The 23,676-nt window shown below is 28.7% G+C and overlaps 2 protein-coding genes across 2 annotated transcripts; both read left to right on the top strand.

Moving 5' to 3' along the window:
• Window positions 1-674: 674 nt before the first annotated feature.
• LOC114196247 (60S acidic ribosomal protein P1) lies at window positions 675-2,111 on the top strand. The gene is made up of 3 exons (XM_028086830.1): window positions 675-903; window positions 996-1,205; window positions 1,869-2,111. The coding sequence occupies exons 1-3, from the start codon at window positions 826-828 to the stop codon at window positions 1,920-1,922; spliced, it is 342 nt and encodes a 113-aa protein (XP_027942631.1). The 5' UTR covers window positions 675-825; the 3' UTR covers window positions 1,923-2,111.
• An 8,448-nt stretch (window positions 2,112-10,559) lies between these two features.
• Window positions 10,560-21,639, top strand: LOC114163059 (protein EMBRYO SAC DEVELOPMENT ARREST 30). The gene is made up of 11 exons (XM_028047121.1): window positions 10,560-10,949; window positions 11,812-12,049; window positions 12,149-12,233; window positions 14,262-14,332; window positions 14,438-14,526; window positions 14,629-14,872; window positions 15,603-15,715; window positions 16,293-16,383; window positions 16,596-16,724; window positions 19,655-20,208; window positions 20,892-21,639. The coding sequence occupies exons 2-11, from the start codon at window positions 11,882-11,884 to the stop codon at window positions 21,337-21,339; spliced, it is 1,992 nt and encodes a 663-aa protein (XP_027902922.1). The 5' UTR covers window positions 10,560-10,949; window positions 11,812-11,881; the 3' UTR covers window positions 21,340-21,639.
• Window positions 21,640-23,676: the final 2,037 nt, after the last annotated feature.

Here is a 23,676-nt window from a genome sequence, read left to right on the forward strand (position 1 = left end):
TTTGTTTATAATTTCATAGTTTTCTTAATTTTCAAAGTTATATTTTAAAAAAATATTTTTCTACCAAGTTAAAATTTGATATTATATAATTTTTTAACTAAATAATTCCACCATAGTCACATTTTTTTTATTTTACTTTTTTTCTTTCAAATAAATTTTTAAATTAAAATAATTATTTATTAATTTTACTGTTTCTTTAAACTTAACTGATTTTTAAATTTAATTATTTCTTAATTATAAAATTATTTATAAAATGAATAAAAATGATTTACAATTAAATTATAAAACTTATTTATATTTCATTTTATAATTATAATAATATATATTATTATAAAAAAATAACACACATGCAAGTGTTTTACTCGTATTGCTAACACATTTTGGTTGACACAAAAAGAACAATGCACAAAATACAAATTCATTGAAAAAAAAATCTATAGACAAGATTAAAAATTAATAAAAATAAAATAATTGTGAATAGAGCAGTTAAAATGTTAATAATCTCACTAAAAACTTATTAAAAGTAAGATGTTTTTTATAAAATACCTGATTTTCAAAATTTCTTAAAATGAATCTTTTCAGTCGTTATATATATATATATATATATATATATATATATATATATATATATATATATATATATATATATATATATAAAATAGGTAGCCCAATTAAGCCCGAAGGCCCATGTAAGAAGAACCAAAAGGAAGGGAAACCCTACTTAGACTCTGCCAACATTATATATTCAATTGTCCTCCTCGTCAAAACCCTAGTTTCGTATCTCCTATATTTTGCAAGCAGCAGCAGCTTCTATTCGATCCAGCAATGGCTGCCATGGATACTGGTGTTCAGGGCTGCATCTTATCCGTTTTAATTCTTCACGATGAGGAAATCGCAGTTACCGTGAGTTAACTGTTTCCTTTCTAACCCTTCCTCTGTAATTATTATTCTCTCTTTTAGCGTAGATCTCAATTTCTGTGTTCTTTTTTTCTCAGGCCGAGAAGATCTTCGCTTTGTTGAAGGCTGCCAATGTCTCCGTTGAGTCTTACTGGCCAAGTCTCTTCGCCAAGCTCGCTCAGAATAAGAACATTGAAGACCTCATCTTGAACGCCGGTTCAGGCGGAGGTGCCGCCGTTGCCGTGGCTGCTCCCGCCGCAGGTGGTGCTGGTGCCGCTGCTGCAGCACCTGCTGCCGAGGAAAAGAAGGTAAAGGGTCCTAAATTTGTTGTTTACTGTGTGGTTGTAGTGAACATTTCGGTGTTTTGGTGAAACCTAACAATGTTTAAAATGCTTTAAGACTATTGATATGCAATTAGAGGCAATTTTTTTTTGCTGCATAGAAACTACCACTAAGATTCAAACGTATAAAACATAAAGCAGCTGTAACTCTGTAACTCGATGAAAAAACTTGTGTGTTGTGGGTTATAGTCATCTTAGTCCAATTGGATGTTCTCTTATTTATTTTAATTGTTGAAGTTTATCGTTGTTTTTGTGTTTGGTCCTGATAGCAGACTCAGATATACTACTTGAAATTGTGATACTTATAATGGATTTTCTTTTTGCCTGTGTAATGACTTCAGTGTCACATCTTATGATTCTTATGAAAAATGTAATGAATTCTAGCAATTACATTGGCAAACACATACTTGTACATTGTGAATGGCAAACACCGTAAGGCACAATTTGAATTTGCTTAATATGATCTTCAGCGATTGAGTTAAGCACAGACGTTTTGCATGAATGTTTAGTGTAAGACAGTAAGCACTGCACTGACACTTTCCTTTTGTTTTATTATTGTGTTGTGTTTATTATTCATCTTGCCTTTATATTCATTATTTATTCAAGGTTGTTTTCAATTTGTGTTTACAGGAAGAAGTGAAGGAAGAAAGTGATGACGACATGGGATTCGGTTTGTTTGATTAGGTCTTTTTAAATAGTTTGTAGCCAGTTTTTGAATTTGAAACATGTTTTGTTCTATAAAATTTTTATTGGAGAGATTCTTAGCCGTGATTTTTGGTGGGTTTTAATATATCTGTTGCAACTACATTTCTGATCAACCTATTTATTTTCATGTTCTACTTTTCACTATTTATTGCATGTTGAAAGATTTCAGGTGGTTTTTGCCGATAACTGTTATAAAATAAAAATGTGTCTAGTGTTTAGTATGTTAATCCACGCGATACCCTTTCTGGGATGTAATTTCTGCCTTATGTCGTCTGATTTACCTCTATAGAATTACGGCTTCTGTAATTTATACCATTATTTAGGGTTGGGTATTCGCTTGAAGGTGTTTTTTTTTTGTTTTCATATGATTGATATAAATGTTTAACAAAACACTATATATGTGAGGGCAATATCCCTTTCGAAGAGTCCTTGTCCAGATGAATTCTAAGTAAATTTATCAATAGCTAGTGAGTACTTTCATTCTTTTTTTATTCGATACTGCTGACAGTGTTATGTTTGGTTTTTAATATTATTTTTTAAGATTTTGCAGTTTCAATTATTATTTTATACTATACAAGAAAACATGGTATGCTATACAAAAAAGGGTATATAAATAAAATTTTAAGATGACTTTGAAATACATTTAGTTTGTGCGTAAATTTGAGATTACTATGATTGAAATGCTAAAGTATGGTATTAAGGAAACCAATTGTGAGAACTGACGTTCTAATTGTGTGTTTGAAGATTAAGAGTATCCAAGTTGTATACAAATGGCTTTTCCGGAGTTGAGGGATCAACTAAATATTATGTTTCCAACTACTTGCATTACAATGGTCTGATTTTTGTGTTAAGTTCAGCGAAGTTATAGTGAAGTTTTTCAAATATTTAAAATCTGTTCTAGAACGTTCCTGAAACTGGGACACAGCTTTCTGATTTTAGTATTCTATAAAACAATTTCAATTATTCTGTCTCATTTCTTAACTACTAATTAATTATGAAATGTTTCTAACGAATAATCTATAATTGTTAATTATCAATTTCGGTTAATATGTTTTAAATTTTTTATACCCGATCTATAAACTTTATGCTTAGAAAAAAAATAATTTGATTTTTTAATTCATCTCATTAATATTGTTTGTGATAGGGTCACAGTTTCTAAAGGGATATATACCGTGGATTAAGTTTGTGGAGAAGAATTGTATGGTGGATATAGGGGTCTTTTCAAGCGTACATTAAAATGAAATGATGGGTTTAACGAAGCGATTTTAAATTGAAGTGATTATTGTATATTTATGCTGTTAATCTGGTGAGTCTTCATAGAGACTTAATGAATTACATCTCTATTCAGTTATAAAATTTTGAATTAATGTCTCCCTATTTCATTCCAATCCAATTTTATATAAGCTCTTCAATTTTAATCAAAACTTTAAAAGTTTATTTATATACTTTTACTCCTTAATTTTCATCATTTAATAACTAAATTTCCGTATGTATACACAGTCCACACTCTCCCAAAGTAACGACAACTTTTGTTTACATTAAAAGCCATGAAAAATATTTATTTAAATTAAACAATAAAGTACTCCTTTAAATATTTGATGAAAATTTATTTTATTTTTATTGATGTTAATTTTATATCCTTAATGGTTTTTCTATTTTTGATATGTTAAAAAGAAAAACACAACCTTTTGCGACATATTTGTTTATTTTGGTTTTCGGATAATACACCAGACTCTAGTTTAAAAAGTATAAAAAAGATAATGAAAGAATTTAAAAAGTATACAAAAGATAAAGAATTTAAAAAGTATACAAAAGATAATGAACGAAGACGATTCTTTTTATAGTAGGCAAATTTGTCTCTTTTATTCTCAAAATAGACATATTTTAAAGAAATTATGATAGTAGGTAAATCTTGTAGTCTTCACACGATTTTTTTTACGAAGAAATCATTCACTCTCACAACATTTTCCTTGATTTCAAATATTAAAATCGTCAAATGAAAAAATCGTATAAAAGACACACGTTTTTGGACCTAAAATCATACGAGGAAAAGACGTTTTTGGTTGTGTAATTAATTACTGATTGTATTTTATGATTTTGGGTTTTTGTAATCGATTATAACAAGTGAGAATGATGACTAGTTTGTTAACCAAGTCTACTATTATTCATATGATTATAGTGGTGTGTGTTTATGTGTCCCGCAACATCAAATCATATTTTACCGGTACTTGGTAGGTCTCTCACATGTTTCAATCATGAATGGGTTTTATGAACTATCAAATTTTCAATAAATTTATATTGAACAAAGTCTTCTATTGAATATTGTTTTTGTTGGTCTCATATGTTATTCTACAATTGTAATTGATTTTATGTTTGTTGCATATATAAAAGATTCAAAAAGGTTTTACATCGGCTCTTGACAGTTGCTTAATTCAGCCTTACTCTTTCTTATTCAGATACGAAGTTTGATAATAAAAAAAACATATAATTTTTTGTTTGGGTCTGAAAAAACTGAAGGCAAGCCATCATATTTAGAGGTTTTACATTGTATATAATTGCATTTCTCTTCTAATTTTCTATACATGTATTTAATTCATTACTTTTTGCTTGTTATCTATTATGGTTTGTACTGTATGGACTAAGTTTCATTTAATAGTTGGTATCAAACATGAATTTATGAGTTGCTTCTTTGATTAAAACGATTTAATTGAGACCACTTGATGCTTTTGTAGTGTGGCAGATGAATTGATGTTAGTTGTCTTCTATCGTAATCAGTTACACAAAGGTCATACATTACTACTAGTGTAAACACAGGCGCTATCGCGCCTGTGTGTATTTTTTAAATATGAATGATATTATATTAGTAGATGATAATAGTATAATGTTATTAAGTTAATATATAAAATAAATGTATATTTATTAAAAATAAAATGAAATAAATAGAGAGAATAATTGTTGATGAATAAAAAAAAGATAAACAATTTTATAAAAAATAGATAAAAATAATTATTAATTTTAAAAAATTAATAAATAATAATATTGTAAAGGGTATATTTGGTATTATGAAATGTGGACACAAAAGAGGGAATTCTCTTTATATATTGTTATAGATTACTCTCTGGTAGTCGATTATATAAATATAAAATTACAAAATACACATCAATCGATTAGAACAAATTGTAATCGATTACACAAACAAAAATGTCTTCTTCCTATACGACTTCAGATTAAAAAACGTTTGTCCCCACACAATTTCTTCATTTAATTTTTTGACCGTATGAAATTAAGGAAAACATCATGGAGGTGGAAGATTTCTACGTTAAGAAAACGTACGAAGGTTGCAGGATTTATCTATTTTTATAATAAACAGGACAAATTTGTCTATTATGTAAAAAACTGAAAGACGACTCATGAATTAATAATAGAAAAAAAATAATAATATATTTTTATAGAAGGATTTTAAAAGTTTCATCACTTAATGCGGTGAGGTAGAGAAATTTTTTCAATTGAGAATATGTATATTTCTTAAAAATTGTCTATATTTTAAAACATTTATAAATAAAAGTTCCTAACGCTTTTTTTCAGGATAACAGTACAAATGTTAATAAAAATTATCTTAATTCAACAAGAATTTGAGATGAACTGAGCTAAAAGTATCGAACATGTTTACATAACGTTTGATGAAAACAATTATTTAGATCTCTCAATTAGTATCAAACATATTCTAGAACACTAGCATAAATCCAAGTGCTATCGTGTCTGTGTATATACATTTTTTAAATATGTATAATATTATATTAGTAGATATAATGTTATTAAGTTAATATATAAAATAAAATTATATTTATTAAAAATAAAGTGAAATGTATTATAAAAGATGAGAGAATAATAGTTGATAAATAAAGAAAAAAAGATAGACAATTTTATAAATAACGTGTAAAAGTAACGGTCAATTTTCAAAAATTTAATAAATAATTAAATTTTAAAGGGTAAAATTGATATTTTGAAAAGTACACACATACAGGAGAGGGAATCCTCTTTATAACATACTAGCGCCGCGATAGCGCCTGTGTGTATGTATTGTTTAAATATGCGTGATATTATATTAGTAGATAATAATATTATAATGTTATTAAGTTAATATTTATTAAAATAAAGTGAAATATATCAAAACAGATAAAAGAATAGCCATTGATAAATAAAGAATAAGAGAAGAAACAAACACATATGATTTTATAAAAAGTTTGTAAAAATAACGGTCAATTTTTAAAAATTTAATAAATTATTATATTTAAAGAGTAAAATCGGTATTTTAAAAAGTAGACACAAAAAAAAAATCCCCTTTATATATTGTTATAGATTATTATAGATATAAACAAATTAAGTTCAAATGTGATTTATAACTTTAATAAAGGCCAAGTTGACCCTAATGTTTAATTTAATTTGATATATATGTTCTCGTATACAATAAAGAAAACAGTGGAACCACTTTTCTTCTTGGATTTTTGTTGCCACTATCGTATGACATTAAACTTGATTCCTGGATTCAAGCATTATATTATGGAATTCATGTAGTTGTCAAATTTATTAAGTTTCTCAGATTCATTATCATGTCATGATGCTCATATTGATTCTTTTATTTTAAAACTATTCAATAAACATAATTTTTTTCTTATTTTAACAAAACTGACTAGGATCGATGTAGATAACTCACCAAAACGAAACTTAATAAAAACACTAACAAAACAAGCCAAGGATACCTAACTTTATAATAAATTTATATTTCGATCACTTGAAGAAAAAAACTATTATTTTCATTTTTAAATCCGTACTCCTTTTTCACCAAAATTTCAATGGTAAAAAATTCTCAATTTCTCTTATCTCAATCAATTTATTTCGATTAAAATTAAAAATGTCCGTATTCAAAGGAGAATTATCATTACTCGTTAAAACTTTAAAATTTCATTAAATTAAATAAAAAGTTAGCCTTTTATTTTTTAGTTTAAAATATTTTTAAAATATTTTCTATTTATATATATTTCTCAATTTCTTAATACAAATATACTATAATATTTTTAATTAATTCTATTTTTATTTTTAGAAAACCATACTTTACTAATTTTTTATTAACTTTAATTTTTTTATATTACAATATTTTAATTAAAAAACTTTAAAATTTTATCAAATTAAATAAAAAATCATTCTTTGATTTTTAATTTAAATATTTTTAATAATATTTATGCATTTTTTTAATTTATTTTGACACATATTTTAAAATAATTTTATTATAAGATTTTTATTTAATTATGTTATTTTTTATTTGTTAGAAAAAAATATTTTACTGATATTTTTTTATCTTCTTTCTATAATACAATATTTTAATTAGAAAAATTTAAAATGTTATCAAATTAAATAAAAAATAATCTTTTCTATTTTAAATTTAAGATACTTTTAAAATATGTATTTATAGTTGAATATTTCTAAATTTTTCAATATAATTGTAATGTATATTTTTTATTTAATTATATTTTTTATTTTTTAGACAATCGTAATTTTACTAATATTTTATTATTATTTTTATTATACTATATTTCAACTGCAAAGTTTTATCAAAATAATTAAAAAAATAATTTTTCTTAATTGTTTTAATTTAAAATATTTTGAAAAAATTTATGTATTTTTAATTTTTTTCTCATTTTTTAATATAATTCTAAAATAAGATTTTTAAATTTTCTATTTTTCTAATATTTTTCACTTGAGATTTTTAGAAAACTTTATTTTACTATTTTTTTTGTTATCATCTTTTTATAGCACAAGTAAAAAATTTTAAAATTTCATCAAATAAAATAAAAAAGAATGCAACCTTTTGATTTTTTAGTTTAAAATATTTATCTATTTATAAATATTTCTCATTTTTTCAATATAATTATACTATAAGATTTTTAATTAATTTTATTTTTTTAATTTTAGAAAACGATACTTTACTAATATTTTATTAACTTTTTTTTTTCTATAACAAAAGATTTCACTTAAAAATTATTTAACTTTTATCAAATTAAATATAAAATAATTTTCTTTGTTTTTTAATTTAAGATATTTTGAAATATTTATAGATATTTTAATTTTTTTGACATTTTTAATATAATTTTAATCTGAGATTTTTATTTAATTTTGTTACTTTTATTTTTTATAAAATGTTATTTTACTGATCTTTTCCTTATTTTCTTTTTATAACACAATATTTAAATTAGAAAACTTTAAAATTTTATCAAATTAAATAAGAAAGATAACCTTTTCTATTTTTTAATTTAAAATGTTTTCAAAGTAATTATCTATGGTTGAATATTTCTTATTTTTTCAATACAATTGTACTATAAGGCTTTTATTTAATTATTTATCCACTCTTTGACGGTTTACAAAGATGTATAGCCTTACCAAACTTTATTACAATAACACATAAAAGACAAAAATAAACCTAGAAACAATCCAAAGATTACAAATGAAAAGAAATCACCGCAACCAATGCAGCTTAGAAACTTGATTAAGAGCTCAACAAAACACTTTAATCTTTGAAATCTTTAAAGCTATTAGAAAATATGTGTTGATTTCAAAAAAAATAAAATAACAATACTTTATATTGTTTGTAATAGTTCTTTTTCCATTAGACTTGTTTTCCTTTTACACTCCATTAAATATTCAAATTTTTTACATTCAGCGCAATAATTTGATTTGTAAATTTTTTTAAAAATTTAACATATATATATATATATATATATATATATATAAGTGGTAATTAAATTTAATAACTAATTTAGCCATAAATTAGAGAGGATAAAATGATCATGTTAAAAATTAGAAAGACTAAATTAAATGAAATTTTTTAATTGAGGGACTAAATTGATTTTTTTTTTAAATTTAAATCTTTTTAAACAATTGAAAGATCAAATTGAATTTTTTCTTTTTTAAATGGAGAACTAAATTCAACCCAAAAATAATAAGATACCAAAATAAACTAAATCCAAGAAGTAAATTACAAATTAAGCCTAAAAACAGTTACATCATGCCTAAAAGTAATGAGTTATTTTTCCACATAATCAATTAAACATGCTCCTCGTTAAATATTGAAATCCAATTTAACCGATTTACCAATCGATTATTTAAGTGGAACAAGAAAAGTTGAAAAACTTTTTCGCAAAATGTTATATAGTCAATTACATAATTCTTAGAACCTCTTTAGAATGATTTAGTTGATTGTGTAATGGATTAAAAACACTGATTTTCGTTTTTCACTTATTTTAAGTTTTTAGAAAAAATTAAACTATTTCAACCCAACTTTTAGTATTATGTTCTATGATCCAAAATTTCAACAAGTACCTTGTGTGGAGAAAAAAACACAACGCAAAGAAAGTTAAGATATACTATTGAATCTTCATCAGCATCTTGAAACATTATCTTTCTTCAAAAGCTAGAGATTTTTTCATGAATATCAACTATAAAAATGCATGTCTCACTTTGCTTGATTTCTAGTCCGAAGAGTATTTCATCAGCCTCAAATTTGTCATCTCAAATTCTTGTATCATCATGCTCTTAAACTCTCATATCATTTTATCATTGTTTTGATGAAGATAAGGTCATAAATTACAGTATATTATATATATATATATATATATATATATATATATATATATATATATATATATATATATATATATATATATATAACGTGTCTTCACATTATTAGAAAAATAATTTTTAATCGTTTACTAATGTAAAATTTGGCGGAGTGGATCGTCCTAATAGCAGAATGTCTGAATAGTTTACCGATTTGTTTAACTTTGAATTTGATTGACGTAATTGTATATATACAAATAGTGCATTTTTTTTTATACTGAATATCCTTTTATTTTTCTAAAATAGTACACTTTTAAACATTTAATTACAATTTATTAATAGGTTTTATTAATAGGTTTGCAAAACGGGTGGTCCAATTTCATAAACAAAATATTTTAAATGTGTCTAACCAAATCATTTTTACAGATTACATCTTTTAGGCGTGACTAAAAAAATAGATCAATATCAATATGACTAAAAAAATTCCAAATCTAAAAAAGTGAAAATAAAACATCTATTTTTAAAATAAATTTAATTTGAAATTTTACATGTAGAATATACATTATAAAACATATATGTTTTAACAAAACGTTATTACTTTCAATTTACAAATGAATTATGATTTCTTTTCATATACGCTCCAGTATATTTTTTTGGACTATTCAGATCGATTTATCTTGTCCAATAGGATATATATATATATATATATATATATATATATATATATATATATATATATATATATATATATATATATATATATATATATATATATATATATATCAGGAATATTTATGATATTATAGATTAATTTTTTTATACAATTAAAACAAAAAAAAAGTTACTTTTTTGTTTTGTTTTACTCTCTTATGGAGTAATAGAAAAAAGCACTTGGTTTTGGCCTTCCTGATACTTACCATGATAAACCAAACAAGGCATGTAGAAGGATGGTGTGAATGACAGAGCATGTTTGATTAATAATAATAATATTTTCCCATTTGACGCGCTTGATTCATACATGGGCATGTAATAGTAGTTGTTGGACTTGGCACTTGAGATGAGATGAGGGAAGAGAAGAGTATGAGTGAATAAAGAGATGGATGTGAGAGAGTGAGGTGATTTTGGATCCAAAATCAGACCCAAGGCAAAATCCACACACATTCAAACCGTTCTTTCTCTCCTTTACCCCAAACAACAAGCCACCCTTCATCCCATTCATTCCTCACACACACTCTTCTTCACACTGCCTCAAATTCCACAATTCCGAATCTCGCCGCCACCAATCCGCGGAATCCTTTGAGCTGAGACGCCCCACGCTACGCTACTTGCTGGCTGGGCGCTTTTGCTCGCTTCCACACTCTCTTCTCCGCCCTCCTCTGGGATTGCGAATCGCAGGTTCCTTTTCGAATCCCTATTTAATTCTCTCATTGCTCCGAGCCAATTGCATGTGCTCACCTTTTGATCCAACTTTCAATTCTCTGTCGGGTTTTTTAAGGCTTTATTTTCTTGTTTTCATCTTTGCATGGTTGACTTTGTCCTGGGATATGCTCATTTTTGTGTCCTCGGTGATTGCAGAGGAAAACTCCATGGCTGTTCGCCTTGGATGTTTGGGCGTTTCTCATGATCTGGCTAGTTGAAATATTTCTCTTCTTTCTGTAACATCCTTATTTTAATTTATTTTTGAAGGAACATAAGAGTAGTAACCTTATTGCTGTTATTTGCCGGATACGCTTTGTGATGCTGTAACGTGAGTAATTAATTACTGGTATTGATGTATTGATCTTAATGTCGGTGGATTGGGATTACTGTGGAGAAGTTGTTATTTAGGGACACGGTTATACCATGACCCTCTTTGGATTTAGCATACCATTTTTTATGGACACTGAAATGAGAAGAAATTATGAGTTTCTCTCCTGAAGTGAAATCCAACTTGCGTACTTCAGCTTTTAGGGATGTTAAATGAGATAATTTCTTTAAGGGTTAGCTACCTGAGTTAATTTTAATTCATGGGAGAAGAGCAATTGATTTTGTTTCATGTTTTCTCTTTATGTAAGTGTTTATGTGGAAGTTTTCCCTTAACAGGACCTAATTAATGTTTGTAAGGAGTTTGGGGTTGAATTTAGGACAGTGGTATGGATGCAAAATATTCTTCTTTGTTGTTGTGGCTGTCAACTATGACTCTATGACTCTATGACTCTATGAGCACTGTGCTGCGTAATTTTTTGATGAACCAAATTGTTTGTACACTTTCTTGCAGATTGATGTCGCAGCTATTTAGTTCAAAGTTGGCTGGTGCAGGATTGGTGATGTATACTTACTGAACCAAGATGGCATTCGTAACAAAGATAAAATGGGTTGTTCTTTCTGTAGTCACTTTATCTGTGGCATCTATCATCATTCATCTATCTTTGGCAAAGTTGTGGTCCGTTAACTTAGTGCAATATAAAGCACTACCCATTCTTCCTGAAGATTTTGGGTTTGTATTGGGTAGACAGGTTAGTCTTTAATATTCTTTGTATTTACTGCTTGTATGTGCTAATGTCTTTTGAGTTTGACTCAAGTTATTTTTAATATTTTTGCACGAAATGCTACAGGTTATAAAAAATAAGAAGCTATGGGGTTCCATTGAGTCTTTGGAAACATTACAACCTAATGCCAATGCTAGAAGCAATTATTCTGGTAATAGTTCTGGTGAAATGTCTTAACTTATTATGTGGGAGACATGGGAGGAATGTAAATGTGCAATTTATATATCTAGTTAAGTCATAAGTGGGTGCGACTTAAAAGGTTTTGAAGCATAAAATTAATTTTTATCATTATGAGTTTTTTTTTTTTGTTTCCCTTTGTAAAGGTATTATCTTATTAACAGAAAATAGATTAGGGGAATCTCTGCTTCATGTGATATTGGAGACAGTAAATCTTTTCAAAAGTATCAATGATATTTTAGAAGTTTTTTGATTTTAATCTAGTTGGAAACATTTTTCATTTGTGTGTTATCAGGAGTAAAATTAAATTTCAACAAAAGCTTTTCTTGGGAATGGATAATTCAAAGAGGTAGCCTTTGTACATAATGTCCCACACAGTTAGATGCTGTGATAGAATGAGCCATCATAATCAATGAGTGAAATAGGCTGACTGAAATTTGGTCCTGACGATGTCAGATTACTTTGTTGACTGAAGATTGGTCATCAACATTGTGAGACAGATTTGTCATTTTAAGATTTGTTGTGGACCGTAAATGATCAATCAAGTACTTGAGAATGATTGGGTAAATCAACTGTTTGTGTGGTTTCTAGTTTATGGAACCAGTATTTGGTGGTGGGCTTTTCAGTTTGTGACAATTGTTATCAAGAGAAAGGACACGGTGACTCTGCAATCTAAATATCTCTATTGGAAATTTGTGGCTGAAGTGAAGTATAATGCTAATATGCAATCATTAGATAAAGTGACAATCATAGAGAAAAATTTCAATGTAAAAAAATGGTAGTTGTGATGTGGTTATTTTAGTAAGTACATGAGCAAAATGATGCTAATAGAATCAAATAGTGTTGGTTCCATTAATGCTTGATTTTTCCACTGATAAGAAATTAGAATGACAGTTTTGGTAGAGTAATGGCAGCATAAAACTATATCTGTCTTGGAGTTACAAGTTGGTGATTGTTACCAGATCAAATCTTGGTAGTGGGTGGCAGCACCTTACAATTCGAATTAGACAAACTTTCAAGATATTGTGGTCCTTCATTCAATACCTGCTTAAATCCAGTTATTTACAAAATTGTGTTCTGAATTCAAATTTGTGCAAAATTTTTAAGACTTGAAGTAGTTATTTGTTAGGTCTATAAATAACACTTAAGATGAAGAACCTGGAGCTTGCAACTGGTCGAAACATTTGGATTTACACTCTCTAGGATTCCAAGTAGTTAGCTCGCCTTAGATTTTACATTTTCTATAATTTAACATTTTCATCAAAGTAATCTTAATTCCTTTATATTTTTGGCATCTTTTTCCTTTCACTTTAATTTTTCTTTCCGTTTTGTTCCTCACACTTCACCTTTCTGCACTTTTATTGTTTCTTGCCATTTAGTTTGTTTTCTTTTAATTTCAAAGAATATTATCTTGACTGCAACTTTATTTTTAAATGCTATTTATGTTTCTGGTACTTTACTTTAGTTGCACATTTAACAGCTTTCTCTTGTCAGGTCCATTTACTTCCTTCACCGTTTTTATGCTCTTCAATTTCTTGTTAATTTCATTGTCCTATCATATATTGAAATTTTTGTATCAATCTAATTTTAGGTCTAAAGGTTTCTTTTTCTTTGCCACCTCATTTTTCTGTCTACCCATGTCTCCACCTTTCTGTATCAGACATTTTCATCACCTTGTCAAAATTGTGGTTTTTCCAATGTCAAAGGCTTTGTAGAACTTGATACTCACAATGTCACAACCCAGATCTTTTCGGTGTAAGAATCTCAATCTCTTGGACAAAATTTCACCACAAAAATGTTGCCAATTCCCCATTGATGACAACCAACAATATGTTACAAATTTCGCTGCCAATACTACGTACAGAGTTGAGCATGAGCTAATACTAAATTGGGGATTTTGATCTTTGACAAAATTTTCCCAAAAATAAAGATAATATATTTCTTCATCTTTTGTACACGTGTTGTTTTCACATCAAGTTTATGTTTTTTTTTTTTTTTGCAGTTCCAAAGGAGCATAGCAATGGTTTCATATATGCTAAAGTTTTCGGTGGGTTTGCAAAAATAAGATCATCGGTATGTTATACCAGACATGTATTATTAATTTTTTTAGGGGGGTTATTGAAAAATAGTTTTTTATCACTCTTTGTAGTTTAACAACATTATTTTTTGTTTTTATAGATCCCCGATTTGGTTGCTATTTCTAGACTTTTAAATGCTACTCTTGTCATTCCTGAAATTCAAGAAAGTACTCACTCAAAAGGAATTAGGTATGTGCTGCATGGTTTCTGCTGCCATTATGTATTGCATATTAATATTTTACTGGTGTGGTGCTTATATACAACTTTATTTGTTTTTGAAATTTTATTCAGCTTAAAGTTCAAGAGTTTTTCCTATCTTTACAATGAGGAGCAGTTCATAGCATATCTAAAAAATGATGTAGTAATTGCAAAGAGCCTGCCTGAAAGTTTGATGGAAAGAAGAAAACGAAATGAAATTCCTACATTTAAGCCCACAAGTTCATCTTCTCTAAACTTTTACCTCAAAGAAATTTTACCAAAGCTAAAGAAATCAAAGGTTATTGGATTAGTTATTGCCAATGGAGGAGCTCTACAGGTATTCAATATTCTTCAATTGTCAATTTAAGTTTATGTCATTGTTGCAAACTTGTGGATGTCGTTAGAACATATAATCAGTTATTTGCAGATACCAAAATGTTATCCATACTGTATATAGAATACAATTATTGAATTATGTCATTGTTAATGTCATCAAGAGTACTGTTTTTAGAGCTTTGAAGCTTTGTGCTAACTTTGACATTTTATAATGACATGCTTTTTATTTTTATTTTTTGTCTGCTTATTACTGACTCTTTTTACCAATCATGGACTTTGGACTTCTGCCCATATACTTAACGGCTTAACTTCATTCTTAAACAAACCAGGGAAGTCCAGAGAAGATGATCAATGCAGATGGGCTTAGCATTTTTTTGAGTGCTTCATTCATTCGTATTTTTATATTCCGGTCAATTCATTATAGAGTTTGGACTTTGTATGTTGTTGATTGCAAAATCAATTTTCTTTTTACTTGCTCCACTTTGACATTATTTTGAATCCTTCAGCATTTTAAATCAACTTAACCTTTCCATGCTTTTGCCCTCCGTTCAATTGTTTCCTTGAGTTGTGTATTTGCTTTCCTAACTCCCAAGGGCATTGCTTCTTTACTATGTGATGCTTTCAGCTTAGATTCTAGAATTTCTATTCTTTCACTTTTTGTTTGAGCATGTATATATACTTTTTACCTTGTTGCTAGAGTTAAATTTGTGAATGATATATACATTGTGCAGTCAATACTCCCAACTGGTATGGCTGAGATTCAGAGACTAAGATGCAGGGTTGCTTTTCATGCCCTGCAATTTCGTCCCGAGATTCAAACGCTTGGCCGTCGAATGGTTCACAAGTATGCATTCCTTTTGGTTAAAACAAGTTGATCTGCAATTGCTTTGCTACCCTGCAGATTACTGCATAGTTTTTCTTGGCACTGCCATTTCTTAGTGCGTCTTTAAAATGTATGATTCTACATGTTTCTAATTTCAAAAATAACTAGATGAGATTTTGGTTTCTGAGGGGAAATTAACTTCTGAGTGGGGTAAGCCTTTTAAGGTAGTGGAAGAGATAGTGGAAGTTAGTTAGAAGAGAGATAAAGTGTAACGGGAAAAGTCTGTTATATGATGAATTGTGCTGAATAACAGAGGGGGAGATTTTGAATGAGAATTGGGAGACTAAAGAATCTTTCTGTCTTGGGGAGTATTGCTTCCGTTATTCTTTTGTACATTCTCTCTTATTTTCCTTGTTTCTTCTTACTTTGCCGGTCATTGATATCTAATAGATAACAGTTTCTTAGTAGTTGTAGGGTTTAGCTTGTTGCTAGAGTTTTTATATGGCCTTTCTACATGGTGGTCATGCTCTGCTCATAAGTCACTGCTCATTCACATTTCCTGGAGTTAATGCATAAGAGGTTCTACTTTCTTTTTAAGGTTAAGAGCCCTGGGACAACCATTTTTGGCATTCCATCCTGGCTTATTGAGAGAAACCTTGGCATACAATGGTTGTGCGGAACTTTTTCAGGTTTGCTCTGTGTTTATCTTTTGTATAATTGCCTAGTTTTGGAGCTATTAGTCTATATTTCAGTGTAATAACTTTAGGGGTTCTTTTCTTCTAAATTCTTTAAATGGTATTGGGTAACACCAGAAATTTGTAATGAATTAGGCCGTCAATGATCAGCTTTGCTCTCCCTCTGCATTTTTTTCTTGTTATTTATTAAGGTTTTGTTTTCTTAGGATGTGCACACTGAACTCATTCAACATCAAAGGTCTCGGATGATAAAGGAAGGAATTCTTAAGGACGAATTGAATGTGGATTCACGCTTACGTAGAGAGAAAGGTCTATGTCCTCTCATGCCTGAAGAGGTATGCTGAATTTTACTATAGGATATCCTAGTAGTAATGAAGTTCTTGTGTTGTGATGGTATCGTAAGTTATAATTGCTGTTACGTCTAGTAATTTTATTATAAATGGCCTTTTACATTTGTCAACAATTGTCGAAGTAGTCTTTTTGATTACATTTTACACTGGCCCTGGATGGATGCCATGTATCAGCATATGTTTTGAATAAATCTACTAATATTTACTTAAAATAGTTTTTATCCTAAACCTGTTAGCATAGAGTTTGACACTGATTTCTTAATATAATTTCTTAAGAACTTCATGTTTGAACATTATTCAACCTTTCAAAATTGGCTAGTATGGTAAAAGATGTCCTCTACTTGTATAGTCTTGTGAAGAGAAAACTCAAAAGGTTGCTTGGGTCAGTAAGGAGATAGTTGTTCTAAGAAATCATGATGTAATGGAAAACTAAGAATAAGTAGGGTTTTATCAATTCATTTGTTCATATGCTTATATGATATGATTACAACAATAAAAGCCTCATCCCACTAAGGTTGGTTTGGGGTCCATTGTTCTAAGCAATCATGATGTGTAGTGGTAAATTGACAATATGTAGGCTTTTATTAATTCTCTTTAAGAAAGTGAAATTTAAGTCTAATTCAACCTTACAAAACTAGTTTAATAAGCTAAAGTTTGCACTCACATATATATTATAATTTGGCTATATTTTTAGTTGATGTGAAATCTTCAACACACCCTCTCACGCCAAGGGTTGGAGATCTTGAGCATCAAACTCGGGGGACTTGATAGTGGGTGACACATTAGGTCCATCGAAAGTGACTAGGATAGGCTCTGAATGACTCAGATATCATTTTAAGAAAGTTGAATTTGTTTGTTTACACCCTTCTTAGATACTATAATTTGGCCATTTGTCTAATCAATGCGGGATCTCTAACATACTCCCTCAAGATTGGATGTCTCAAGCATAGGAGACAGGGGAACTCGATAGCGGATGACACATAGACCCAACCCAACAAACTTGATTGGTATAGACTCTAAATAGCTTGATACCATCTTAAAAGATGAATTTTAACCCAAGTCAACCTCACAAAACTACTTATGTGAAATCTTCAATAAATTCATTGAAATAATTCATTTGGGTATTATATATTATATGATTACAACAATAAAAACTTCTTCACTCTACGTGAGGTTGGCTCCATATATAAATAAGAAAAATCATTACAACTTTAATAGTGATATAGGAGTAAATGAGAATTGGTGTTAGGCTCTTCAATTTTTCAACTACAGTGTATATTTTGATATTGGTGATAAAGGAGCATAACGAGAATGGGTAAAAAAAGAAGATTCTCATTATTTAGGAGTTTGAACATTTGCTAAAACCACAAAGTTGAAGGTTTAAAAATTGGAAGGGAATGTGATGTGTATTGCTTTTGAACTTGGTACTTTCTATTTTCTTTATATTGAATTGAAATTATAACAAATTTTGTTGCATTTGTCACTTAATGGATTCAGCATTATTTTCAACTCGAAATTCATATTAAGATTAATCCTTTATGTGAAGGTAGTAGTCGAAATGATTAGTGGCAAAACAGGTAATGGAAGATGGTGCTACACTGGTATGTTGAGAAGACTGAAACAAATAAGGAATATAATGAATTCGTGTATTGGGTACATACATGAGTATTCTTATGTATAATGAAGAATAGATACAATACAATAATAAGAAACAAAATCAGCGTCTAATAATGACAAATATTTGGTAAGGTATTGCCTTATCATATATATATATATATATATATATATATATATATAACTTAATCAAATTATATCTCTAACATAATCAAATCATGGTTCTAGAGCAATTTAGTATTTTTCTTACATATTTAACACTTATTCTTTCAACAAAAATTAATGTGATAACCATAATGTAAAGAAATATAATATATAATATTTTTTAGAAATTCAGGTTCAACATTTTAACATGTCTTGACTAAATTGTAGATTTAAAGCTTGTTTAGATAAACACCATCATGGGTACTTTTAGGAAAAGAAATACAAAAGAAAAATTAAATTAATTTACCCGTAAACCGTAAACTAACAATAGTTTATGCATTGCAGAAACTCTCTTATATTGACTTTTGTAAAGATTATTTTTAACTTCTATATAAGCTAATTTTAGCTTATAGAAAAAATTATTTATTTTTCTTATTTTCTTCTCCTATGAGTGCTTATGGAAATCCAATTGAATCCTTAGTCTTTTCACTGGACATCCTCCACAGATTTGTGATAAATCCTCCAAATATTAGAAGACAACAAAATAGTATTTTTCTACATCCATGGTAACTTGTTGGAAGGGCAACTTTGATGTCAGTTATAACTCTTGGAGGACAAAGTTGATAGTTCAATTCATTCTTCTTTACCTCATTAAATTACAGAACACTGTTTATTGAAGTGAATAATAATTTAAAGGGAAGAAGTTTAGGATGGTTATTTTGTTTACCTATAATAATTTAATCCATTAGTAGGAGTTTAAAGATTAACTGGGACAAAGTGATAGTACTTATTTATTCTTTACTGATTTCAATAACACAAGCCTTATTTTTATATTATTTTTTGTGAACTTTGAATGATGAATACATTTAGGATAGACTGAAATGTCTTAAACAGGTACAAAATCTAGTGATATATGATTTAGTCCAACTTAGCAATAGAGCTAGTCATAAAAATGTTGGTGGCTCGCCTGGGTTTATGTGGGATCTCAGCCTCTGCTGAGGACAGCCAATTTTACAATCTCTATCATTACTACTTGTGTATGGTGGCCTTTTGGAAGCTTTGTTTCCCTTTTTGTGGATAAACATGGATTGTCTTTTTTGAATTTCAAAGTGCTATGCAGAGGTTAGATGTTTATGTTGTTGTTTTTACTTTTGCAGGTTGGCATTCTTCTTCGAGTAATGGGTTATCCTTCCAAAACAGTCATTTACCTGGCTGGCTCTGAAACATTTGGAGGTCAACGCGTGCTAATTCCTTTGCGGTCTATGTTTATGAATACTCTGGATCGCACTTCCTTGTGCAGTGAGAAGGAGTTGTCGGATTTGGTTGGACCTGAAACTCCTCTTCCTCTAAATAGGTTTGAACCACCTCCTGTGAAAAGTGAGAAAGAACTCAAGGAAGCATGGAAGAAGGCTGGCCCTCGGCCTCGACCTCTTCCCCCACCCCCGGATAGACCAATTTATCAGCATGAAAAAGAAGGTTGGTATGCATGGATCACCGAGACCCCTACTGAACCTGATCCTTCCCCAATGGACCTGAGGATGAAAGCACACAGGTTACTTTGGGATGCGCTTGATTACATTGTTTCTTTGGAAGCAGATGCCTTCTTTCCTGGATTTAACAATGATGGTAGTAGATGGCCAGATTTTTCAAGCCTTGTCATGGGGCATCGACTGTATGAGACTGCTTCTTTTAGAACATACCGACCAGACAGGTAAAAAGCTCTTGGGATTTTGAATTAATTTATTGATGATATAGGTTCCATCCTCTCCTTATTAGGTAACAATAAATTCCTTGGTTATCTAGTGGAATAAGCTGTAAAGGATAACATAGTTTTAGGACCTTTTTTGCCTTTTGATCTGGAGCTAGGTGGAAGGGGTAAAAAGTCTTTTAGCCCATTCCAGCGACCAGTTATACTTTCTTGAGAAAGCATTCTAATGTCAGGTTTCAGACACCGATAAGAAAAATACCCTACTTATGTGATTAGAAAAAATTAATAGCTTTGCTATACAAGACATTTTCTCTTATAGTAGACCAAGGGAATGTCTTTGAAACTTCCTCATTAATTTTTTGTAGAACTCCATTCCTTTTTTCCTTGCATGAAGGCAAATGATCAAATGTTTGTATGAGATGCCCTCCTTTTCACGGGCATTTTGAACGTGTCATTTTTCCTTTTCGTTGATATGTTGATTTAATGCCTTGAAAATTGTATGCGTATTTGATTTTGAAGTGATGAGTATGATGACTTTCCATTGCTATGAGCATGCAACTCGATTGAACATCACTAGGTCTAGGTGCTTTAATTAGTAGTTGAGATTTCTCCTTTGAAGTTATATATTAATATATCTCTAAATTTTGTATTTTATTATTATGACAACTGTATCTGGTCTTCAACAGGAAAGTGGTGGCGAAACTTTTCAACATGACTCGTGAAAATTTGTACCATCCTAAACATAATTGGACGACTTTAGTGCAGCAACATCTTAACAAAAGTTTAACTGAAGAAGGTCTCATAAGGCAATCCCTTTGGTCAAAACCAGCAATTTTCCTTTCACATCCACTTCCAGAATGCTCCTGTAGAATAGATTCTACCAAGACTACTAATCGTGTCAAAGGTGAGGATGGTCAGGTTCTATATGGAGGCGAAGATGTTTGCCCCAAATGGATGAAACATGCTAATGAGGCAGTTTCATCGGAGAAAGAAGGGGTCAAATCTGAAGATGATGGGGTGGCAGACTATGAAAGTAATGATTTTGTTGATGAGTCTGAGTCTGACAAAAACAGTACCAAAAGCAATCAGACTCCACTCTGGGATCAAGATGAGGAAATGGATCCAAATGACTAAGAGGAGATGTCCATATATAGTTATACATCATCCAATTTTTCCATAATTTGTCAGAGGTATAGGTTATAACTTCGACTCACAATCCTATCTTTGCTGAGCGTATATGGGTATTCAAATCTATTCTTTCATTAAATTTGGGTTATTTTTCCAAGGACCAAGGGAACATTTTTCTTTTTATTTTTTACTTTATACTTACCACTTCCAGCGGAATTTTTGTTGTAACATACACATTACAAAAAGAGAAAAAAAAAAAATCAGCCATCGGCTTAATTGGAGCACAAAAGATGTAGTTTCGAAGAAGATTTTGTGTCTAGAGTTTTTTGCTTTGAATATATTTGTTGTAAGCCAATTGTTTGTTTTGTACAATGCTACGTATCTCCCCATTCTTAAGTTTTGTGGATAAAAACTGTCGCGATTTGGATATTCAATGTAGCTTTCCTACTTACATATTCTTTAGGCCACAAACGTCATACGTAATTAGATTGAATCGAGAGAAATTTATACAGAAGAAGAATAAAATTATATTTGAATTAAAACAAATATTTAATGGAGATGAAAAAAGGATTGTCCTTGCTATTTAAACTAAATATCAATGATAATATGTATTTAGTTTGGAAAAAAAATATTATATTGTCAGCCCTTTTTACATGGCATATCAACCCCTCTTAAGTTTGAAAATATTATATTTACCTATATCTGTTAAGCACTATAATAGTGAACAAACAGGTGTAATTTAAACAAATATCATTGTGATTTACTCGAATCTTTTAGTGCATGATAATATTTTACATTGACTTGGACAAAAAAAAAAAAATAGTTTGATTATTGTGCAAAGAGTGAAAAGCAAAAGGGATTTATTAGCAACTAGCGTATATCGCATCTGTATGCACGCATTTTTTTAATATGAATGATAATATATTAATAAGTGATAATAATGTAATGTTATTAAGTTAATATGTAAAATAAATTTATATTTATTAAAAATAAAGTGAAATGAATAAAGAAATTAATTGTTAATGAATAAAAAAAGATAAACAATTTTATAGAAAATAGGTAAAAATAACCATTAATTTTAAAAAAATTAATAAATAATTATATTATAAATGGTAGAATTGGTATTATGGGACGTGGATAGGGATGGCAACGGGGTGGAGCGGGGACGGGTTTCACTATCCCATACCCATCCCCGCATAAAAAATTCATCCCCATCCCCATACCCAAACCCAACGGGTATCAAACTTTTTTCCCATCCCCATCCCCACCGGGTAACGGGTATAATCTCGTACCCATACCCGTACCCATGTTCTAACTACTTCAATATTAATTTTTATAAAAGAAAAAAAATTACGGTAAAGAAAACATAATATTATGAAATATTCAATATTAGGAGAATTTTCTTCGATGCCAAATACATTAAAATAAATTATAATTGTTTATATTTTATATTAGAATACCAAATAAAATTTCATGTGAACCAAAACATTTATTAAATTTGCAAACTACAACATTAATGAACTTAGTTGATAAAATTAAAAAATATTTCAAAAAAGTATAAAAGGAAAACAAATATTCAAATTAAAATATATTTTAAATGTTTGTTTACTTCAATTTTTTAAATTCTAATGAATCTCTTTTTTATACACTAATAAAAGTTATAATATATCACTTGATCAAAATGACACAAAGAACAAATATTCAAATTAAAATATATTTTAAATATTTGTTTACTTCAATTTTTTAAATTATAATGAATCTCTTTTTTATACACTAATAAAAAGTTATAATACATCACTTGATCAAAATAACACAAAAAACAAATAATAAACATAATAATAAAATTTTGACATAGATTTTGTATCTTTTGAACTTCAATATATGTTGCATAGTGACAAAAAAATATTCATAGAAATTACATTAAATTTTTATATTGTAGTAAATAAAAGTTATTTATACAATTAAAGTAAAAAAAATTACAGTATGATTAATAGTGAGTTATAAAATAACAAATAATTAGATAGAATATATCGAAATATTTTATTCTACATGATGAAAATAAACAATAAATAAAAATATTAAAAAACTAACAAATGTGTGTTTTAGAAATAATTTGAGAGACTATCGAAAGAAATCGCACAAAGGAAATCAAATGTATAATTAAGGTATGATAAAATGAAAAAAACCTTAGAGAACTAATTATTAAATTATGTTTGAAGTGGTTAAAAATAAATAGAAATATCATTAGTGACCAAAAAATTTATCATTAAATTACAAATAAATTAGTAATTAAATTGGTCACTAAATCAAGTACCGATTCGATCATTGAATCAGTCACTAATT

This window comes from Vigna unguiculata, chromosome 9 (assembly GCF_004118075.2).
Source record: "Vigna unguiculata cultivar IT97K-499-35 chromosome 9, ASM411807v1, whole genome shotgun sequence".
Classification (NCBI taxonomy): domain Eukaryota; kingdom Viridiplantae; phylum Streptophyta; class Magnoliopsida; order Fabales; family Fabaceae; genus Vigna; species Vigna unguiculata.

Bases quoted from the DNA above. Each gene is read 5' to 3' on its own strand.
- LOC114163059 (XM_028047121.1), top strand. From the start codon at position 11,882: ATGGCATTCGTAACAAAGATAAAATGGGTTGTTCTTTCTGTAGTCACT. The intron at 14,873-15,602 runs GTATTCAATATT...TACATTGTGCAG, and splicing joins CCAATGGAGGAGCTCTACAG to TCAATACTCCCAACTGGTAT. The intron at 15,716-16,292 runs GTATGCATTCCT...TTTCTTTTTAAG, and splicing joins GGCCGTCGAATGGTTCACAA to GTTAAGAGCCCTGGGACAAC.
- LOC114196247 (XM_028086830.1), top strand. From the start codon at position 826: ATGGCTGCCATGGATACTGGTGTTCAGGGCTGCATCTTATCCGTTTTA. The intron at 904-995 runs GTGAGTTAACTG...TTTTTTTCTCAG, and splicing joins ATGAGGAAATCGCAGTTACC to GCCGAGAAGATCTTCGCTTT. The intron at 1,206-1,868 runs GTAAAGGGTCCT...TTGTGTTTACAG, and splicing joins CTGCTGCCGAGGAAAAGAAG to GAAGAAGTGAAGGAAGAAAG.